The sequence below is a fragment of the Lepidochelys kempii genome, chromosome 7 (assembly GCF_965140285.1).
Source record: "Lepidochelys kempii isolate rLepKem1 chromosome 7, rLepKem1.hap1, whole genome shotgun sequence".
In the NCBI taxonomy this organism is placed as follows: domain Eukaryota; kingdom Metazoa; phylum Chordata; order Testudines; family Cheloniidae; genus Lepidochelys; species Lepidochelys kempii.
This window is the reverse complement of record NC_136386.1, coordinates 90772308-90795929: the sequence shown is the minus strand read 5'-3', so window position 1 is coordinate 90795929 and position 23622 is coordinate 90772308. Positions and strand designations below refer to the sequence as shown.

Below are 23622 nucleotides of genomic sequence, written 5' to 3'. Positions count from 1 at the left end.
CATCTAAATGACATACTTGATGAGTTGAAGTCAGTCAGAAAAAGGGAAGAGAGAGTTCCCTAGGTTAGTCAGGAAAAGGGCAGATGAGAGCTGCCTGGGAATGAGATATTGGCAGGTCAGAGGTGCCAGAGGCAAGCAGACTAGAGGAGGGCCCTGAAGGAAGCTGTAGGTGGTTCCTGGGTGAAGACTGAAGGCAAGAGCAGCTAAAGGGGGTTTTCTGGCTGATCACTGCAAGCCAGAGAGTCAGGGCCAGAGGGCTGAAGGCCAAAGAGCACCAAAGGGATTTGCCTGCTGCCTTCAATGCCAGAGAGCAAAGGTCCAGAGAGGGCTGAAAGCAGGGGAGCAGTGGAGGGACTTGCCCTCTGACATCTCCATGCAGGATAGCTGGAGCCAGAGGGCTGAGAGCCAGGGAGAGTGAGGAATGCTCCTCTGATGAAGATGAGCTCCCAGCGGAGAAGCTGTGGTGGCGGGCGTGGGGAGGGTGCCTGCTGGCAGGAATGGGATTGCACTCCAGCTGGGAGAGCTAGGGTAGTTGTCTTGATAAAAGGACACATGCGGGCTGAAGAAAAGCCCATGTGTGGCGGCAGGCTCTGGAGCATGGTATGTGCTATGTCAACAGATTAAAGCATGTGGGATTTTAAGGACTAGATACACTGGTGGTGAGAAATGGATTATATTTGGATACTTTTGTTATGACTTGTTTGAATTATGTTTTTGTAATAAACTGTCCCCCAAGGGGGTATTATTGAATCAAGAGAAAGCCCGGATGGAGTTACTGGGGACCAGAAGAAAGGGAAACTGAGGAAGGTGCACCTGTTCTGCCACAGGATGGCATTCTAGGCAAGGATTCCCATGACACGAGCATATGTTACTAGCACTATAGTATGATGTACAACATACCAAGTTGTTGTTAACAATAAAAAAAGCTTTGGAAGATCTTATTCTGAAGAGAGAATCTATGGGAAGGCCTCCAAGTGGCCCATCTTCTGCACTGTACCTTGAGGTGCCTCGATCACAACAACAAGTGAGGATTTGCAACTCATAAGTCAGGATCATCAGTAAGAATATCTTATCAGAGACAAAAAATTGCCAGATAAGCCAACGTTCTTCTATTTATGGCTTTGAAAGCTCTCAGGGCCATTTCTAGTGGTGTCATGCCGTGCCTGGAAAAAAACCTCATTTTGTTGTTCAGCTTGAGTCATGCTACAGCAGATGCAAAAGTGATTTGCTAAGCATTTTATAATTAAGATTATATAAGCAATGTGCTTTCACATCTTAGCATGAACAGTGAAAGGACTCAGATCTAGAGCTGTCCACTCCGAGGCAGGAAATAAAAGTGGCCCAAGTTGACACAAAAAGTGCATCGTATTGGGAGTAATTAATATGTCCATGAAAGAAAAAGGTGACATTATTATTCATCAGCATTTCCAAACCTAAATGCCTACAGTTAGGCTCTTAAGTCCACATTTAGGCACCTAAAGAGAAGTGGCCTGGTTTTCAAAGGTGCTGAGCACTTGCAGCTCCCAGTGATTTCAATGGGAACTAAGGTTATAAATGATAAGTGAAAACAGGGTTTTATGATGGAAAGTGTAAGGCAACCTTAACTACAGGTGTCATTATAAGCTGTGCCTACAGTCAGATAAAACTGTACAAAGTAATCAGAGTTATGAAAAGCAAGTCTTGTATGTTCCCTGTCATTTACAAAATTATATTTGAAGTATCCTCAGTTGGCCTTTTATCTAGCATTTATTAGTTAGCCAGTTTCCTGGGGCTCTGTGTATCTCCCTACCCTCCATGGATGCCCTGAGAGCTACTGAAAACCCCTTTAGATCTGAGGAATCAGCGGGATTGGTGAGTCCTACTCCTGTCTGCTGTGCAATGAAACAACCTCCCACCACCTAGAAAGTCTGATGGAAACTCCCATGTTAAATCACCCCTCCATATTTTTTTCCTCCTCTGTGTAGATGGTGATGCAACCATAAGGAAATGTTTGCAGTGGCCCTTGCAAAGTTGCTCATATGGCCTGCGTCTTCAGATTTATAAACTTCAGATCCCATTGACCCAATAGGCCTGCTTCTCTGTGAACTCCCATTTTAAACTAAGATTTACTTAATTTTGAACAATGGTGATCTCCAAAAAGAGCATAAACCTGTAGATGTGCTAAACTACAGGAAAATTCTCATTCAGAGTATGGTACATTACAGTGTACCTAAAATGGTGTAGAAGGCTCTGGCACAGATCCTCAACTCTTAATTATTATAGCTCCATTGACTAATGGAACTATGGACAGTTGACATGACCCAGGGATCTGCTTCTTTGTGCAGGGGTCAGCAACGTGTCCATAGTAAAAATTTTGAGGTCTGTGCTAACTTTTCAAGAAACGTTGAACGACTGAATGATTCCCCCCCCCCCCCGCCCCACGTTCATCACTGAGTACGGTATTTTGTCAAGTGTCTGTTGCGCAACATGGTGGTGCCAACTGCTGCCTTTGTGTGTGAGACCTTTGCACTGGAGTGAATTTCACCCACAAAGCAGTAATCCACCGTGAGTGTACAAGTCATAGCATGGTTGTGTTCCTTTTGGGTTTTCAGCCCCTATAGAACACAATATGGCTCTCAAACATGACGACCAATCTGGTTTATTTTCATTTAAAATATACAGTTACCAATTAACCTGACTAAATGTTACAATGTTAATAAAAATATGGCCGGATGATATTTTTATTAAGATTTAACAAAAGTGAGTTAAGTCTTTAAATAAAACCCTGCCTTTAAAAATGAAATTTAATACCTAAAGTCCTTGTTCCACTTTCTCAATAACATGCTAAGAATTAAAATAATTTCCACTGAACAGCATTAGGCTACATGCTGATTTATGCAGCATATATTAAAACCAAATACTGCAAAGTATATTCAGTTTTTATTAAAGGAAAAATTGTTGTTAGACATTTTAACGTTATAGAATGGATTAAAGGATTTAGGATATACACATGGGAAGGGTACAATTATGTGAATGAGCAGACTTCTTATGAAAATCTTTTAAAAAAGAAACTCGTAAGGGCTTTTTCTAATGAGACCTAAACCAAATTTGAAATCAGGGTGTAACATCATATTGCACGGCTGCTAAAAAACACTTTCACGTTAACCAAGGACATGATTGTTCTCACCTAAATAAGTACCAGATTTCTGTATCTAATATAAGTGTATACAGTAGTCCTACAAAGATTAAATATTGGCTACATACCCAGACTGAAGAGACTGGAGTGGTGTCTCTCAACTTTGCATCACACAGAATGCAACTCTAAACTACTGTTTTGAAATGTTGTAGGTGTTTGTGAAATTCAAACAACAACAAAAAATCTCCAAAAAAATGTTATTTCTTTAAAAAGACAGAAAAGCTGAAGGCATGTCCATCTCATTATTGGAGAAAGTAAGTGCTATATTTTCCCCTGTATGGTGTGACAGGGAGCAGCAATTCTTGGTTAGTTTTACAATTGGGGTGGGGCAGAGAATGGGAGAAAAAGGTAGTATGCTTCCCCACTCTCATAGCTCCCGGCTGCCTCTCTGCAACAACAACAACAAAAAAGTGAGCAGAGCTCCAGCTGAATTTTGAGGGGAGGGTAGAGGACCTGGCCTAGAGAGTGGAGTCAGGGACTTGGGGCACATGCTCCAACAAAAACCCATTGTCACTTAGTGGGAAACAGCTGCTTAAGTTTCTATTAGCAGGGTCAACATTAACTTGCTCTATAGCTTCATCCTCCATTGGATGGGACAGAATTGTATAAAAGCCACCAGAAGGGCTACTAGCAGCATAGGAACTGAACAAACTAGATTGCCAATGTTGGGAAACGGTATGGGGAGCACTTCATGTGTAAGGCAAAGATCCATTAGATTCAGGCCACAGTTCCCCATGGATCTCCAGCCTATGGGATTGATAGATCATCTTCCAATCTCTTTCATGCTATCACCTGCCCTTGCTCCAGGAGGAGGCAGTATGGTATATTTTCAGTTTGCAGAATTTTCAGTTTAAGGTTTCTCTTTCTACCAAAGAGAAAGAAAACAGTTTTAGAAGTGTAGCATCTCATCTCCTTTACAGTAAAGATTGACATTAGCAGATCATGTTATGTTATAGCCAGGTAATGTATATTCTTTTATGAAAAAGGACTGGAGTGTCTTATAATAACAGAGTAAACGTGTATTAAATTTGTCAATAGGATGTATGGAATGTGTGTACAAACCTAATACCTGTCAAAACCCATTACGAACATCATAAAACTCATTGTATTGTCATTCTTTTTAATACCTTCCTTCCCCCCCCCCCCCATTTGAGTATATAACTTAATAAATATGCCTTTTTCAAATCTTCCACATATCACAAACTTTAGGTAATAAAGTTTATAGCAAACCATTCTGGGCTGCAGTGATTTAGACATGGCACTCACTAATAGTAAATTGTCATCCTGTATCTAAATGTTATGTTGCAGTCTTAAATATATTACCCAAATGGAAACTCTGCATATTAAAAATATAATGTTTTTAATTGCCATTACTTTGCAAACGTTAATGTAACTACATTTAAGTACAGTGCTGCCTTTTAAACCCTGAAGACATTTGATAAGGAAACATAACTAGCAAATGATGTCTTTCTCATAACCTTTGCTACCACCTACGCAAGTAGAGAAACAGTAAAACAGTCTGCAGCTTGAAATGGTCAGTGCAGTGGCAGAAGGCCAGCATCATTTCGCAGCGTCAGCTTAAAAAAACCTTAATGATTAACAAATGGGTTGTTGCCTGAAGAGTCCGTCCTTTATGACCACCAAACTGGTGGCCTTTTAAAAAGTAGCTTTTAATTGTTCTGTAGGAAAACATAAAATGCATCTAAAAACTCACAAAGGAAGACATCGTTGTCATCCAAGCTGACTTCATTGTATGGATGTCGCAATAATGTGCCATTTTAAATAACTGATGTCCCAAATAAAGGTACAGTAGCATTTGGTGAGGAAATGTAAGACTATATATGGTATGTCCAAGTACTAAGCAGAGCTGCATGTACCACTGGTTCTGTTTTGTTCAAATCTGTTAACATGATCTTCATGCTAAAAATACCTATGTTACGGTTTAACCACAGAGTTTCCTTTTGAAATTAAAATAGCAATCAGCAGCAGCCTAAAAATATTGCCGGTAGGCCAAGCAATTTGTATCTAATTAACTAGTTTAGATTCATTGCCACTGTACGGTAAGTCAGACACTGCCAATAAAATCTTCTTAAACCAATCTGTTGAAGAAAAACAAAAAATCTGCATGTTTTGTTGGCTGAATAAGCATCAGGAAAGTATACAGCTTCAGAAATAAAATGTTACATAAGACCTCTCATTTGTTCAAACCTGTGCTCCTTAATGGGATGTCCCAGTCCAGTGTTTGGGAACTCTAATGGGCACCGATGCACATCAATTACTTTTTTACATTCCTGATTAGCCCATCCAAGTGCAGGACGTGCAACATCACATTAAAATCAGTTAAAAACTGGACACATTTTCCTAAAGCCAGGTCTGTGACAGCATTTTCCAAATGCCCCTCAGGGGTTAGTTAGCTGGGGGAGGGCATCACAGAACAGTGGCAGTGCAACTTTCCTCCTGCTGCCCTGCTAAAATGAGGCGATCAAAGATGAGCATGATTGGTTTCATCTTCCTGAAGGAGGAACCAAGGAGTCAAAAAATTAGGTGTGTGACAAAGGACATCAGATTGCTCTCTGGCTTGGGGTGGCCCATGCTATCCCATTTCCTCCTTCAGAATAAATTCATCTCCAAACAGCTTGGCTCAGTTTCCAACTGAGCTATCTAAGAGATAACAGTTTCAGTTTCTTTTCTGAATAGTTTGAGGTAGGAATTAATACAGACACACTAAAGAAACCACATTAGAAATCACAGGTAAATCCTCAGCTGCATCAGAATTCTGCTCAGTGCAGTGTGGGGGATCATTGGGCTGTCAGGGATTGGCTCATCCCCAGATATAAGTTAGAGCAGCCCTCAGGATGCTCTAACTTCCATCTACTTATAACAGCTCCTTGGGGCTGCTATGATGACCAGGGATCACCAGAGCACACTCTGACCATGTCTCCAACATACTTATGTAACATCAGCAAGGAACGAGTGGCTTAGAACTGGCATAGTACCATCTAGGCTTTCACCCCATGCTAGGAGAATCCCAACTGAGCAGCTGGGGATGGTGGTCAAAGCAGCACCAACAGTCCCTAGCAGGGCCAATATCTAACAGCACTCCCACCAGAATTAAATGAGATAGTCACTGAGTGCAAAGTGTCCAGTAGAAACAGATACTAATTGAGAAGAGTGATGTTTTCATAACAAAACCCCCTAGATATAAAAAATCCCTCAGTATCCTCACACCATATCACTACTCAAAATTATCGTTTTGAACTATAACTTTGAATCGTAGGGTTAGACGGGATCGCAAGGGTCATCTAGTCCAGCAGTTCTCAACCGGGGATCAGCAGCCCCCTGGGGGACCACCAGCCCTTTCAGCGGATCTGCAGTGCCCTGAAGCTGAAGCCTGAGCCCCGGCACCCCCTCAGCGCTAAAGCCGGGAGCCGCGGCACTGAAACTCTGAGCCCCAGTTCCCCCAAGGGGCTAAAGCCAGGACCTACAGGTCTGAATCTCAGAGCCCTAGCAAAACCCCAGGGGGCTGAAGCCAGGAGCTGTAGGGCTGGAGCCATGAGCCCCGGTGCTGCTGTGGGTCTAAAGCCATGAGCCCTGGTGCCTTCAAGGAGCTAAAGCAGGGAGCTGCAGTGCTGAAGCTGGGAGCAGGGGGCTGAAGCCCTGAGCCCTGGCGCCCCCCACGTGCAGAAGCCCCACCTCCCCACAAGGCTCAAGCCCAAGCCCATGGCCCGGTTTCATCCCCAGGAGGTGGGGCTCAGGCTTACAGGTGAGCCCCGAGGTGGGGGCCACCCAACGTGTCAGTCAGTCTCACCACCTTCCAGCCCAGCCCTGGCTCTGCCCCCAAAAAACCTTGCATGCGAGAGCTCACTCCTTGGTTTCTGCCCTGGTCCCAGTAACACCAGCCTCGCAGGTTACATAGCTCCATTTACTGGATGTAAAGGAGCCATTTCAGTGGAATTTCAGGACAAGTTACAGAGCACAGGGGAAATTGTTCTGAGCGTAGACAATAAATATCAGAGATGGATAACTTTTTAATTCGGCCATCAGCTTAAAAACAACAAAGCCCACAGAGAATTGATACCAAACTTCCCTCAATAAGTTCAACCACCGGAAAGGCTGAAGAATACCGAATAGGTGATGTGAGTAAGAAACAAAACCCTTATTAACCTGGCAACATTTTGGAAATATGAAGACAGCTATTTGAATTTTGGCTTTATTTGTTCTGGAGGTGGAGATACACCTCAACTGCAGTGTGTAATTTGTGCACAAGTATTGTCCAATGAATGTTTGAAACCCTCCAAATTGCAGAGAAATTCAATTACAAGCATGAAATCTATTAGGATAAGACCATTCATTTTTTGAGTGAAAGGCCAAGGAACAGCTTGATACTAAAGCAGTAATGAAATCCACAACTACTGCCGATAAAAAGTTTGAGAGTTCATCCTACATAGTGGCACAGAAAATTGCTAAAACAAAAAAATTGCATACCATTGCTGAGACTTTGATAATGCCATGTGCTATTGAAATAACAAGGAAGTGTTTGGAGAGAAGGCCAAGGTACTGACAAAAGTACTGATATCAAATGACCCTGTCAAATGAAGGATCACTTCTATGTCAGAAGACATAGTTTCTCAGTGTATTGATCGACTGCATGACAAGGATTTTGCTATACAACTAAATGAATCCCCACACATTTTGAAAACGTTCCATTTACTTGCCTAAGTTTGGTATGTGTGGCATAAGGAAATAAAGGAAGAGTTTTTGTTTTCCAGAGAGCTCAAGACAATATCAAAATCATGACATTTTCAAACTGTTAGATGGTTTTAGGATTTCAGCAGAAATCAGCTGGACTAATTGCATCGGGGTCTGAACTGCTGGAGCTGCAGCAATGACTGGAAAGCATTCTGGTGTTGTGCAAAAAAATAAAAGCTGTTGCACCTTGCACTATTTGGATGCACTGCTTTTTACATCAAGAGGCACTAGCTGCAAGAGATATTGAACCAGTTCTTTACAGTGTTCTGAACACAGCGGTAGCACTCATTAATTTTATGAAATCCCGAGCAACAAACTCCAAGTGTTTAGCTGCACCTTGTGAGGAAGTGGATGCAGAGCCCCATTTCTTGCTCAGCCATCTCACCTTTGTATGCATATCTCGAGGCAGAATGCTTGCCCGCACATTTCATCTCAAGGAAGCATTATGTACTTTCTTAGCGGATAAGAAACCTGAACTTACCGAAGTGCTGAAAGATGATGTGTGGTTGACAAAACTGGGTTACCTCACAGACATATTCATGGAAATGAATAAGGTGAATAAAACTGTGCAAGGTGGAAACACTAATTTTATTGCCCTGCATGAAAGAATTGTGGCATTCAGAAGAAAACTACAGCTCTGGAAAGTTCTGTGGGAGCATTACTGATATATTTGAGCTCTTACATTCTTTCATTCAGGAATGAAACATGGACTTTGACATAATTAAACCTCAGCTAGCAGTGCATCTGTCTGGTCTGCTTAACAAATTTAATGGTTATTTTCCCAAACTCACAACAGAACAAGCTGCTACACACATGGGGACTACAAACCCCATTAGTGAGAAAATTGAAGCTAGTTGTCCACCCAATGTCCCATCAAAACTGTTAGAAGAGCTCATTGACATTCATCAGACAGATCCCTCAGAATCAGGTTCATCTGGAGACATTTTGGTGCGAATGTTCCAATGAATACATCACTGCTTCTTCTGCAGCACGGAAAGTTTTGATCCCCTTTAGTACCACCTACTTATGCGAAGCCGGATTTTCAGCCATGACATCACTGAAAACAAAGTACTGAACCAGGATGAACACTGATCATGACATGCACCTGTGCTTGTCAAACATACCCCCATGTCTTGACAGAATTGTTGATCAGCACCAGCAACAAATTTCACACTGAGTAAAAAAAAAAATCAGTTTTTTTATATTTATAGCTATATTGTCCTTTTATATATATGTGTTTGTGTGTGTGTATATTTGTGTAACTATCCATTTAATACAGCTTTTAATGTACTGGATATGCAGAAAAACAGTTGTGGCACAAGTGGGCCATGGAGTTTTTAATAGCATTTTGTGGGGGCCTCAGAAAGAAAAAAGGTTGAGAACCCCTGATCTAATCTAATCTTCTGCCAAGATGCAGGGTTTGTTGTGCCGACCAGGGGCTGGCAATCTTCAGCACTCGGCCCATCAGGGCAATCCTCTGGCGGGCCGCGAGACATTTTGTTTACGTCGACTGTCCGCAGGCACGGCCCCCTCCTCCTCCTTTTCCCCCTTTTTAAAGCTGAGCACTACATTAGCTGTCTTCAGTCTCCTGGAACCTCTGAGATTTCTTCAGCTAATTCCATCAGTGCCCTCAGGTAGATAGTATCTGGTCTCGCTGATTTGAATTCATTCAAATTGGTCAGAAGATCTCTGATGTGTTCTTTACTTATCCCAATCTGCAACCCTTCCTATTTATTGTCTGTGGTAACTTTGCTAGTTATCCGGTCACACGTTATTTTTTGTGAGAAGACTGAAGCAAAGTAGGCATTGATCAGCTCTGCCTTCCTATCATCTTCCATTACCAGTTCACCTTCTCCATTGAGCAGTGGACCTACACCGTCCTTGATCTTTCTTGTTTTTCGGACATATTTGAAGAACCCCTTCTTGTGGTCTCACATTCCTTGCCGGCTGTGACTCATCTTAAAACAGAGCTGCAATTTATTTGTTCTTATAGTAGGTAAATAGTAAATAGCTTTTAGATTCTAAATTATCATGGTTTATAGAAAAGATTTTCAAGATTATGCAGCAATTGTCACTGTAATTATAACACAAACTATAATATTTACATATCTGATATTTCCAAGAGCTATTATCCAGTGTATTTTTATATTTTCAATGCCATTAAAGTCAGCTCGAGAGATATTGATGCCCAGCAACTTGGAAAATATCCAACTCTCACATGACAGTCAAACAAAACTGTAATACTTTCCCACTCATCCCTGGAAAGGGACAAATTTTCAACTTACCTCAGATCAACATCTACACACAAATTTGCCCATGTATTTTTCTGCACATGCAAGAACTGCATTTGCACACAGACTGGGTAGATTGTTTGCAGATTTGATATGCAGACAGGAATTCACACAATTTTTACAAGCGCAAAATTAGGGGCCACAAAACTTTCCCCAAAAAGTACTATTTTAACCTCAGCACCTTTTTTCCTTGCTTTCTAAACATGGTCTTCTCTTATTTTGCCTAGCCCTGACCAATACTTGTAGTAAATGGTGTATAAGGAGGCTCATATTACACTGTGGCAGAAATTTATGATAGTAAGATGGTCTGTATGGGGTTCTGTGTCTTTTACCCATCCTGTCATTTTGGAGATTTCTAATCTCGCCTTTGAACCATTCCACTCCTTTCTTCTAACTGCCTAGTACACCATTAGCATTTATTTCACTACTATTTAGCTGAATACTCTTATGCAATACTTTAGTATCCACAACAGAGGTGCTGTTTGCTCAGTCCTTTCTGGAAAGTGAAGTTGTTCTCAGCAATGTTCTTAGTCCCAGTCAGACTTATGAACAGCTAAGATCCCTTGAACTTTGTGTGTTTAAGTAATATTTCTGTTTGTTGGCCCCTCAGACAGGCAGAGTGTATCCCTTCTCTGTCTCTTTTTAAAATGTGCTACAAAACAGTATAGCAGATGGGCTCCACATAAAATTTCAGAGGGACCTCTTTACTTCTCCACACACTCAAAATTGCAAATCCTAATCATGCCACAGCCCCTGAACTCTGTGCCAGACTGATAGTTGAGCTGCACAGCTTCCTGGCTCCTGAGCAGCTGAGATTCCAGATAATCTCTATAGCCTGTGGCTAGGATTCTGGCCTCCCTGTCCCTTTGAACAGAAGCTAAACTTCCAGACAGACTCTTGGCCTCCCTTTTTGCATCCCTGATTTCTAAGCTGGTAGAGAACTGAGCTCACTCCTGAGATCCTGGACTGACAGCTGGACGCTTGGCTTTCCTGCTTTGCTTTTGGCCCTGGTGTGAGCCCTAGATTCTTGTCCCCCACCCCCACGCCCAAAGAGGTAGTGAGACAAACATTACAGCATTGGAACAGCAAATAAAAAGCACATATTGTATTTATTGAATGTTATAAATAAGTAATAAACCAGCCCTCTGTCAGGGTCTGGTGAAAAAACAAATGGAGTAAACATACTTCCTTGCTTTGATGTAATTTAATTACTAGAGTATATTGATTATAATGGCATCCACTAGTGTTGGTGTAGTTAAGGTGTTGTGGTATTTTCCATTGTAAACCTTGATTTCCAGGACTTAATAAAAGTTGCTTTTAAAAAATCTCTAGAAGCTGAATCTTGTACCCTGTACAAGTTCATGGTCTGAAAGCAAGGGTGGTTTCTTTTTCCAAAATGTTATTAAAATTATCTTAACTATTGTTGTTAGAATGAAAAAATTATTAGTTATGTTATGGTTTCAGAAACATTAAAACAACAATCCAGTTCGGATTTAAACCAATATAAGTAAGGAAATTCAAAGCTAAGGCACTTACCCTGTCCTTATTTCAACCTGGTGTCCTCAGTATAAAAACAGAGTCTATGAGACATAAAATCAGACACTCTTATGAGATCCTTGCAATAGCTATGTTAAATTGGACAAGTTAAATACAGAGTAAAAGCCTTAACTCTAAATGTACTTTTTTCTGTGTATTTCACGCCATACCATTATCTTCACATATGGTACGTGGGTTTGTCGTTGGGTGTTTCAAGACAAGAATGTATCACTTAACATGACTGCACTTGTGTACTTTATTGTAAGCTATGAAAAACTTTGTAAAATAACTTTGCTGCAATATAGATTCCTGCCTGCTATACAAAGTTTGTTTTACAAGGAAGGTATCTAATCTGTGAATTTTTTTCTTTGCTTGCCACAAGCCCTTATATGGAAGGTTTATAGTTTAGCAACTCTGATGGCAATTTAAGAATTTAGATTTAAAAATTCGAATGAGGATAACAGAGATACAAATAATGAATGGCACAAAGAAGGTGAATTGGACTCATTTACCCTTTATCGTAATACAAGAAAAAGAAGACATTCAATTAAATTGAAAGACAACAAATTTAAAAACGATAAAAGGAAATATTTTTCAACAATGCACAGTTAACCTTTGGAACACATTGCCACTACATCAGTAGGATTCAAAATAGGATTGAACATTTATATGGATATTGAGGACATCCACTGTTATGTTAGATAGGATTAAAACAATTGGGAGGGACCTACACCATTACACTTCAGAACATTTGCCAACTTCTCACATCTAGGGCTAAGGAAGAAATTTCCCTTATGGAAGTATCACAGTTATCAGGCTAACTACACCACTGATCCCTCCTGGTCTCAGCCATCACCTCTCTCTTGGAATAGAATCACATGATTTTCCCACTCTCAGACTGGGCCTTGAGCTGCAGTCCCCAGGTGCAAAGCAGGATTAACTCAGCAGACATGACTTATGTTCAGTATCTGCTGTTCTGGTCCCACCAGGAGCTGGCTAATACAGTGACCAAGCAGCCTTCTTAAAAGTGAAGTCTTCTTTGTTTAGCACAAAAGCATTTCAGAGAAAACAAATCTTAAAACAATGAAACAGTCTGTACACCCATCTTGCTTATCAGGTGTCTATCCATTTTCCACCCAGGAATCCTGGCAGGTCTAAGCTTCCTATAAACCTCCTGATACTTGTAGGGTCTAGGTGGCGTAGTCTGTTACCTTAACTCACAAACTATTTCTCCTCCCCTGCTTTGGGGAAGAAATCACTTTTTTAACTGTTTATAGCCCTTTTACCTCCCAGCACTGGCAAAACAGCTGTGCAACTTTGGACTAGAGCCTGGAAATAGGCCATTGTCCTACTATATACCCCAAGTGTTTGTTGGGAGGTTGCTTATCTAGATTTATTGTGTTGCTTCCCTGCTTGTTTTCCAACAGACCCCTATTAAGCTAAACCAATGCATTCATACAGGACCTTTACTTCGCTGACCAGGTCACATACAACAGTCATTAAATTATTCCATAGCCACATTCTTAGATAGCAGCTCCACGTCCACCTTGGGCAGATTATCCCATAATTGTCCCTAGAGAGTTTCTACAACTTCCTCTGAAACAGCTGACAAGATGTTCAGAGGTCCCCTGGTTTGTTCCAGTGTAGCAATTCCTTTGTTCCTAAGACTGAGGTTTGCTGTTCTACCTGCAGTACTTTGCAGATTTTTTTCTATTTGTGCTAGGGCAGTTGCCCCTCACACAGCAGTGTTTTACCAGGAAGTTCAGAAGACACAGCTTTTCCAAAGAGAAAATGAGCCAAGGACATCTGTCAAACTAGCCTCAATATTCCGGTGATATTTTAGATAAAAAAATTCAGGTCTTATATTTATTTACTTACATGTTTATTTTGCAGTTTTATATATTTTTCAGATCACAACTAGAATAAATGTAACCCTTCTGCCAGGGGTTGTCAGCAGCAAAAACAGACAGGTTCAGTGTTGCAGGTTTTCCCTCTAAAGACTTAAATAACACCAGCTTGAGCTCCCCATCTGGAAACCCAGGAAATGATGTATATCACCCTATGTGCCCTTGAGGAGCGATACTTCCCCACGCACAATTCTTCTCCCCTAGCAAGAATAGAACCCAAAGGTTTAAAACAAAGAGAGCTTTATGCAGGTGGGGCACCTGGGTGTGGAGAGGACACAAAGAATAGACATGGGAAAACCAGCAATTAATAAATTAACAAATTCTGTGAGTTAAGACTCCCAGCCTTAGGGTGTCTTCACAGTAGTTCCAACCTCAGACTTCCACCTGCATTTCTGAGTAACTAATGCATTCTAGCCACTTTCCTCCTCCCCAGTTCCCCCACTCACAGTTTATTGTCCTGGGCCAGAGATATCCCAGGATTCTGGCAGGTCACTGCTACCTGGACTGCTCTGGAGTCTCTATCAACTCACTTCAGCTTCAGTTGCTAGCTAGGGAGGCCCACACCAGAGTCTATTGGATAGGCTACTGATATCTCGGCACTTTCAGCTCATGTATCATCTTAAAGCCAGCTTAGCTTTGTGCCCTTCATTGTTTTGTAGCTGTTCCAACTCAGCTCTTTAGAGAATGCACAGTGGTACCTAGAACCCTTCACAAAATCCTTATCAGAAAAAAAACTCCCAGCAGAAAATCAGAGTCACTGTCCCCTTGTAGTCACTGTTCATAGGGGTTCAGGGTTCCATACCCAACTGTGCTTGACTGTAGTGTCGGTCATGGTGGCCACAGGCACAGTTAGTGTCAGTCAGCGGTTTTTTTCATTTCCCAACAGAGTCAATAGCATTTTATTGCCCCAGACTCAAAAGTTAGCAGCATTTTAACCAGAATACCCCAAACTGTTGCTTAACCAAAATGCAAATGAGGCCCAGCCCATTCAGTCATTTCCCCCTGTTCACCAGCAGATGCCAGCACAGAGCTCACATCTGGCGTTCACAAGCAGCTGTGAGCCGAAGGCCTATTTCACTACCAGGCATCAGTAGTAAGCACTGTACAGTCTTAGGCAGGGGTTCTCAAACTGGGGGTCAGGACCCCTTAGGGGGTCATGAGGTTATTACATGGGGGGTCACGAGCTGTCAGCCGCCACCCCAGACCCCGCTTTGCATCCAGCATTTATAATGGTGTTTAATATATTAAAAAGTGTTTTTAATTTAAGGGGGGGGAGGTCGCACCAGAGGCTTGCTGTGTGAAAGGGGTCACCAGTACAAACATTTGAGAATCACTGGTCTAGGGCTTTGGGGCTTATAACATTATTATTCATAGGGGTTTTTTTATATTACTGCCTAGGGACCAGCCAAGAATGGGGCCCTGTTGTGTTAAGCTCAGTAGAAACAGAGAGAATGGCTTCACGTGCAGCTGGGGAGGGGTGAGATTCCCAGCTCTTGTTGACATACTCGCACTAGCTTCATTGAGCTAACACACTCAAAATAGTAGCGTAGCCAGGGTAGCACAGGCAACGGTGGCATAAGTTAGCTATGCTGAGGCGAAGCCCGTGGGTATGTACTCAGTACAGCTAGCCCATGCCGCTGCTTGCCGTTGCCTGGCTCCACTACAATTTTTCATACACTAATTCGGTGAGAGCTATCATAAGTATGTCAATGCAAGCTGGGAATAACACTCCTGGTTGCAAGTGTAGACTACTTCCAGAGTGGTAGACAATCCCTGCCCTGAGGAGTGATAGGATACACAAGCAGAGCGAACAGTGTGATGGCAGCAAATGTGACATGAGTTCCATTAGTTTGTTTTCGTAAGGAGAGGATTAGCTAAATGGAAAGACAAAGGAAGGCAGAGAGATGAGGGGGCCAAAGCTGGTGAGAAGAGGAAGGAGGAATAAGAAGGGAAGCTGTGAAATGTGTCTGAGGTGAACAGATTGGAAGGGAGGGGGAGGAAGAGGGTTGGAGCTAACAGCGAATCTACACAGGTCAGAAAATGTCCAGTAAAAAAATGTAGAAAATACTCTGAGGACATCATCAGCATCTGTTGGTTCCTGTTCAAGCTGCTTCTGCAGCTGCTCCTGCCAGCTTTGGTCTCTGACTGGCTCCTCCTCGGTTTTTCTTTTCCCAAGGCCACATGGTGGTATTGGGAGGGGAGACGCCCTGGGTCCTAGTGTCTCCAGAGGGGAGGTCGCCCCTGAACAGCTCTGGGTCCTGAGGGTGCTTGAGTAGGGGTATTTCGTTCATTGTGAAAACTAACAACAATGGTAATGCTGGGCAAGTGTAATCTCTTTTTGCTCTGGAGTGAGCATTTAGCAGAGGCTGCTCTGTCTTTGTTGCAACCAGGTGCTGCATGAACAGCTACTAGAAATGGTTCTGGTAACAATGATTCCTGAAAACACTGACACTTATTGCAAGCAAGTTTGTACAAGCTGCTTACCCTACAGAGACCACACAAATTGCAATGGTTTTAAGCAGAGTGATTTGTTGGGATAACTCCCAGCTGTCTCTTTAGAGAAAAGAAGACATTTTATTTTGATGTCTGCTTTGACTACCTTCATCTTTTGAGCCTAGAAAGAAAAGGTACTTGACAAAACTATCTTAAAAATTCCCAGACTTACTACTACTATTATATTATTAATTATAAATAACAAATTATTAATTATTATTATTATTATTATTTGTATAATGGTAGCACCACAAGGCTCCAGTCAGTATCCAGGGTCCCAGTGGGTGGGTGCTATACAAACATATACAGTTCTAAAAGATAGCTCTTGCCCCGAAGAGTTATAACCTAATTACAGAGTGGACATAAGAGTGGACAGAGTAGACAGGAGAGAGGGAGAAGATGAGAGTAACAGTAATGGAAACACACAGTAACATGGACTGGTAGTGTGCATAATTTGCAGGTTTATGGGGTTTATTTAGTAAGAATTGTACACACTGGGAATTGTTGCACATAGAGGGGAGAAGTGATCAACCAAGCCGAGCAAGTTTAGAATGTGCATCAGCTTCTAAAATTCTGTCCTGACATTATTGTATTCCAGCTCCTGACAGACATTGCCTGATTCAGGAGTTCTTGAATGAAATCACCAGATTCAAAAGTCCTGATTTATAATCCTGGATCCTACAGTTATTGCCTCAGCCCAATAAAGTGTAGAGAGAGAATATGTGATGGTCTGGTGTGTTCTAAATATTTTATTACTAGGAGTTTGGGACAGCAGCATTACTCACAAGTGGCAAGGCCAGCCACATCATCGTTTTTCCATTTGCTGTATGTTAATTACTATGGGAGGAAGATTGCTTTGCTAGGAGTATGTCACTAACAAGAACAGAATAAAATCAATCTATTCCCTCTTGCTGAAATGTCACTAATTATCCAGTTGCTATGCTGCTTAGCTATTTGTTATACTATAAGGACTATAGTTGGATACAAGTATTCAGTATGCCTAATAATTCCTTAATAAAAATTGCTAATCATTTTGCTTTTGATGTAATTCAGTGTAAAGCTAGGTGTTTTGAGAATTGGGCTTGTGTCTCTCCTAGACTGGCTTCTTGTTATTGAATCTGTAAAACATAATAATGAAACGAGAAGCTTCACATATGACAGGAGAACTCTGATATCCCGTAATTGTGCTTCATCTTTATTATCTACTAACTTCAGGTCTCAAAGACCTTGTTGAATATGTACTTTAGTGGTACAAAAATATGAACCCTGCCTTTGTCATAGTAAATAGTGTAATTGTTGCTGTTTGCTCAGATGAAACAATAATTTTTGAAGTTTGTCATCTGCTGCTACAAAAATTTTCTCCATTTTATAAAGATTATAAAATTATGAAAATCAATCAAAACTAATAAATATGGAAAAAGAGAAGAGTTGGTAACAGAAAATTTTGATTTAGAATTGGACTAAAAGCTTCTAAATAAGCTTAAAATACACACAGCTAAAAGAATCACATTTTATTTTAAATTCCTTTGGATATTTTTCTCTATCCTTTCTATGGGGGTGGTATCTTAAATCTTGACTTTTGCACAAAGTACACTTACTGCTGAATAGTTAAAAACTATTTCAGTTGTTTCTCTTTATTCTCCGTTGCTCATCAAGTTGCTTATCATTTTGTATGCTTGAATAAAGAGTTAAAATAGGATGAGGACAGAAGACATTAAACTAGATGGATTAAGAGCAATTCCTTTGTTTTAGGGTTTGCAGTTCTTCCTCTTGCTCACCATGAATTGCAGTGCTTGTGTGTGCTCTGGAGCTGCACTTGGAAGAGATAAAGCATTGGCAGCCATGAGCACCATGCACTGACAAAAATGCTTCCCACCGTTCCCCTGAAACATAACCTTCCTTAGCCAGTGAAGATCAGTGCTGTGTGCTGGACCCTGTGCTCTTGCTGGCCCATCACCTGGCAGTAGCCATTCTTCTCAGTTGATTTCACCTTATGGATCATAAATGATAAAGCACCATTCTCAGTAGCCCTACCAGTGGTTCAGTGCACTTTTCATCTCCCCCCCTATAAGACTGAGCCCCAAAGCCTAATCCAGTAAAGCACTTAAGCACATGCTTAATTTTAAGTGTTTGCTTTAAATCCCATGGAAGTCAGTAATAATTAACACTGATATCAGTAGAATGTAAGCCAATCCCTAAAATTAAGCCTAAACTTAATTGCTTTGTTGAAATGGGATAGACTGCAGAATCAGGACCTAAATCACTATTTTTTCCAAAGTTTCAAGGGTTCCTAGATAAAGAGTTTGTTAATTATGTACAACCGTTTTGTTTAGGCAGTCACATAGCCAATAGTGTATAGGCTACTTTAATTTTCTCACATGAGCAGTCCCACTGAGTACACCAGAACTAAGGGCTCCACAATCAGGCTCCTCTCATAAACGCTTTAAGTCAGTGTCTGCTACTGGATAAATAGGATATAAACCACTAGTAAAAAGTGAGTTTATCTAGGATGCACTTAATACCATACCTCTAAAATGTTTGGATAAATCACGCAGAAAGTAATAAGAAGCTTTTAGCTTTTAATATTAAGTGATAAACAGACTGAGTATCCTAGTCCTGTTTTAGGAAAAAATTAATCAGCTTAGCTATCGTATTCACAAGTTTAATGCTTTGAGAGAAAAGTGATTGTCTAATTTGTTTTTCCACAGTAATTAAGGAAAGTCAAAAGCAGCAACTGGAATCTGTGAGCTACTCCTCTCGCTATGCTCTGGGACTCTTTTATGAAGCTGGCACGTGGATTGATGTCCCCTGGGCTGCACAGTACATCACCAATAATCCCTGCATACGCTTCATCTCCATCGATAATAAGAAGCGCAATATAGGTCAGTGCTCCTATTATTTCCCTTAAACACAGTAACAATAGAGAGTGTAGATCATGAAAAATGCTGTTTAATTGAGTGTTGCTATTCTGAACAGAGCAAGTATTTAACTCCAAGCCACAGGGGATAAAATTTAATGTCACATTTGGCCTGTAATAAAAATGCACTATGAAACCAGGGAAGTTTTCAGAAAATCATCACCCAGCACATGGTTTGTATTACTGAATTTATTAAAACAGTGTCAGAGGATTTAAAACATCAAAATGTTACTATTCCAAGAAATAGTGTACATTCTATTATTTCAGAGTAGCAGCCGTGTTAGTCTGTATTCACAAAAAGAAAAGGAGTACTAGTGGCACCTTAGAAACTAAACATTAATTCATGCACATGCCAGTTTATCTACCATCATCTATTATTTTACAACTCTTGATCTTTCCATTGAGCATGCTTGGAACTGTTAATGAATTATATAATCAAGCCTGATCAGTCTAATTCAGTGTTAGCTAGTTTATTTTTTCATCATGGAAAATCTTTGAGATTACAGTATGTACAGTATTACTTCACAAGACTACTTTGCAGAGTGCTGCTTAAGAGCTTAGCAGGCATTCTGTGAGGCTTACCCTTCTCATCGCTTTGTTGAAGATAGTCAAAAAACAGATATTATACTGTACTTATTAATCATTGTTAGCAAGAATCCCATAGGAAAACTACAACTCTTGGATCATGTTAAAAGTAACTGCCACTGACTCACTGTGACCTTGACAAGTCAGTGAACTTCTGTTACTTCATCTGTGAAATGGGAATAATAATCTATCCATTTTTGCAAAACACATGGATATTTGTGCTAAAAAGTGCTGTGAACTACTGAACAACATGGGCGAGTAAGGATTCTCAGGATCAGGCGCTATATAAATACAAGGTAGTATTATTTAACTGAACTGAAGCAGATGAACCTAGAAATATTTCTTTTTAATCTATCTTGTTCAGTCTGAACTGATTGAGTTTAAATTCATACTTCGTATATGCACTGATCAGCATCTAACTGTGAAAGTACTCAGGTGTGCCCATCACTAGGGTTTCCCAAATACCAACAAAATTATAAAGTAATCATATCAGAAAGACTGAATTCATTTTTCCTTGTATTATACCAAATACATGGAATTTTAAAACTATTATTGTATTAATTACCATCTTTAGGAAGTAAGGCAAGCCATTCTTTAGCATTATTATTGTGGGAAAGCTGTGGCAATGAGATGATCTCATATTTCCCTCAGGCAGCAAGAAAACCTGAGGTTGTTCTACTTACTGGTGTAAGGGTACAGCTATGGACCAGCTGCCTGGAAAGGCTTGCCTCCTGCTATATAGTTTTCACCCTGTTTTCTAACTCCAGCATCCCCAAATAATACAGCTGTCAAGTAGGTCTCAGAGAGAGAGGCCATTCCTGAGATATCCCAGGGGCAGCTCATGTGAGATCATTAAAGATCACCATCTGGACCTTGACCTGAATCCAGTAATGAACAAGGAGCCAATGTAACATAACAAGTTCCAAAGTGATATGCTTAAGTCTTGCTGTGCTGCTGTTGCATGCTCAAACTTCCTGGTTTTCTCTTCCGTCCTCACATTTGCAGTAGCTAATTGTGGTAGTCAGGCTTGGAGGTGAAAAACTTCTATTTTGATGTGGCCAGGTCCCCACTTGGCCACTGGGGATGATCACAGGCATTTCTTGTTCCTGTTGCATCACCTTGAAGATCAGAGAGTGTGTGTCCCCAAACTGAGGGTGATGATGTAGTTTGGGCCATCGTTTCTAAGTATTTCCCTTTTCCCACCAAAATCACCTGGCGTCTTTTTCAGATTTTGTTTTAGCCAGTGACTCGTACTGCCCCAGGCATACTGACTGATGGTGCTGTTTATTGATGGCACAATTAACCAACTGTGTAGCAAGTGTTTTGGACATATTAATATGTTACTAAAGATCATCAAAATTTATATATTCAAGATGACACACTCTTTCCACCTGGTAGTGTAGGCTCCAAAGTATCATGATGATAAATTCTCTAGGAAAGTGCAATTTCTCAAGAAAAATGAACTGCCTAGCTGTTGCAGGGTTTGAACAAGCTGAGGACCAGCAATTGCAGATGAACTGCCTCCCACAAGGCCTCATTACAACATATAAAGAGCCAGCCAGCTCTCTCTTTTGTACTCGGTTCCTTGTTAACTTGAATTTTAGAAAATTAAACTTTGTTCCAAGAAAACTAGTCGTGGAGTGGGAGAATAATGCATGTTAGCAAGAAAAGAGAAATATTTCTGATGGTGGGTGCTCCTGCATAGCATTGGAGGTTTGAAAGACATGCCCTTGCTCTGTTTATTAAGGATATTTTAATAAATAAAAATATAAACATCTGAATAGCACAAGTAAACTGTCAAGGAGAGATTTTTGTTTCTTTATACACAACTCCTAATGTTACAGGAATATGTATAATTACACACACACAAGTAGCATTCAATGTGTAGTTTACTTATATTAGCAGTATAGTAACTGAAACACTGTTTTACAAAGTTTTCTTTGATTAGTTTTAGTATATATATAAATAGTTTACACTTTCATTTTTCTCTTACTGCAGCCTTAATAGGCATACATTGTGTTTAAGTAAGAAATAGTTGCTTAAGCACACACACACAAAAGGTGGCAAGTATTAAGATACAAACAAAACATGGTGGGGGGAACAGTGCCCCACTACTTTTATGTACAATAATGTATACACAATAAGTTAAGCAAAGATTTTATATTATCTGGGTTTTACATTGCCAATGAAAACTTATTGGTAAACAACACAGAACTGCAGCCTTGAAGAGCACTACAGCCTTCTGTTATGGGAATCTCAGTTATTTTTCAAAGTAATAGATGTTGCTAAAATAGATATATGCGTACACCGTCTGCACAAAGACAAGGTTATTTATAGCTGTTACATTCTATTGCTCGTTACAGAAGTACCAACCTTTTCTTTTTTTGTTTACAAAAGACTTGGTAATTATCACTTTGACTCATCTAGCAAATGACATCAGATAAGGAAAAAGAAATAAATAGAACTTTATAGTGGTGGTTTGACTTTTTGCTGGTGAGATTTCCAAATAAAAAGTGAACAATTTACTGTTACTAAAATCATGATAGGATGCCGTTTGTTATCAAAGCTAGTCAGTTGTCTCAGATTGGCAGATGAGACGTAAGCCAAGAAATAATACAGGAATAGTAATTTTGTTCATTTGAAGGAATATGATGTTCACTCATGGCATTACTGTGCTTTCACATAGGCATTGCTTACCACTCTCTATTGATCAGGTAAATAAATATTTTATGTTGTATTTACTGTACAGAAGATGCAGGCCATTAAAGTATATCATTGCTAGGAGACCCACTAGCTGTATAAAATAATGTACAGTATTGAGGTGCTGCTCAAGAGTCCCCACTCTGAGTTACATTATAAGACTTGATCCTGCAAAGGGATCTACATAGGTAACCCTTGACTTCACTGTTTGCTGGGGATCTTCACAGGGGACAGGTGGGGAAGGAATCCTCCACTGGAGCAGCTCTGAAGCCGCTATAGTGGCCCAGAGGGAATAAACTCAATGGCTAGTGTATTCCCTCTCTGCAAAGGAGAGCTGCTCTTGCTTTGGTTCCCCAAATCCCTGTTCCTATAGGGTAGGGGACTTTGCTAACAAAGAGGAGGGAGCACTGTCTGTCCCATCACACTTATAGTATGTCATTGAGAAAGAAATTCCAACCACTCCCCTCAAGGAAAACATTCCCTTTGAATCTACTACACACAGCTACTATAAGACCAAACTTGATCTCACAGCTATACAACCTTGTTGGCATCAGTTGGTTGTGCAGGTGCATAGGTGAGGGCAGAACTTGGCTCTGTAAATAGAGACTAATTGATACAGTTTGAATACTCTGATTCAGGAGCAAAACGAAAGGCTCTGGATTTCTTTGATGATAAATTATTCTGTGCAGTTTTCAGTGTTGGCCTAATTTAACTCTACCAGAGGAACTCTGTGGCCTAGTAATAGCAAGTCTGCTCCGATGGGGGATACGTCAACACAAGCTGACTCCAACTCCTACTCTGGTGGGTCAGAAGATGGCAAGCACAACCCACAATGGGCCGAGTCAGACAGGGAGTGGATAGGCCATGGCATCCAAGTGGTGCACTGATTCTGTGGTTTCCATGGGCAACCTCCACCATAAAGGCCCTGGGGACTCAGAGGATGCACACTAAATCCCGTGGCGCCCACAGGGCTGTACCAAGCCCTGCATTTGTAAAATCTGTACAGGGTTTTAAAATGCAACTGTTACATATCCTCACTCTCACTTGAGGATTCTAGCTTCTTAACAACCACAGTATCAGGTACTTCAGCTGTCTCACCTTCCTGATTTAGATTATAAAACAGAAAAATCAATAGTAACGATTATTCATTGATTGCGCCATTCCCAGTATCTACATGGAGTATGCTCAGCCAGTAACCTCAATGGAGTCTCACCTGTATACACCAGCTGAAGAGCTGACCCACTGTTTTTTAATGAGGCTCATACCTGC

General features: G+C 40.8%; 2 protein-coding genes across 9 annotated transcripts in view; both read left to right on the top strand.

The window, feature by feature from the left end:
• Nucleotides 1-23622, top strand: part of ATAD1 (ATPase family AAA domain containing 1) — a 448477-nt gene that overhangs the window by 119642 nt on the left and 305213 nt on the right. The gene's annotated exons all lie outside the window — the stretch shown is intronic.
• Nucleotides 1-23622, top strand: part of RNLS (renalase, FAD dependent amine oxidase) — a 144745-nt gene that overhangs the window by 94677 nt on the left and 26446 nt on the right. For 7 of the 8 annotated variants that reach the window (XR_012160021.1, XM_073353765.2, XM_073353766.2 and 4 more), the window contains exon 5: nucleotides 18860-19033. The exons of the other annotated variant lie outside the window; for it this stretch is intronic. Coding sequence is in view for 6 of the 7 variants with exons in the window: in XM_073353765.2 (XP_073209866.1) it covers nucleotides 18860-19033 (174 nt within the window). In the remaining variant the exon portion in view is untranslated. The remainder of the gene's footprint in view (nucleotides 1-18859; nucleotides 19034-23622) is intronic. 8 annotated transcript variants of the gene reach the window in all.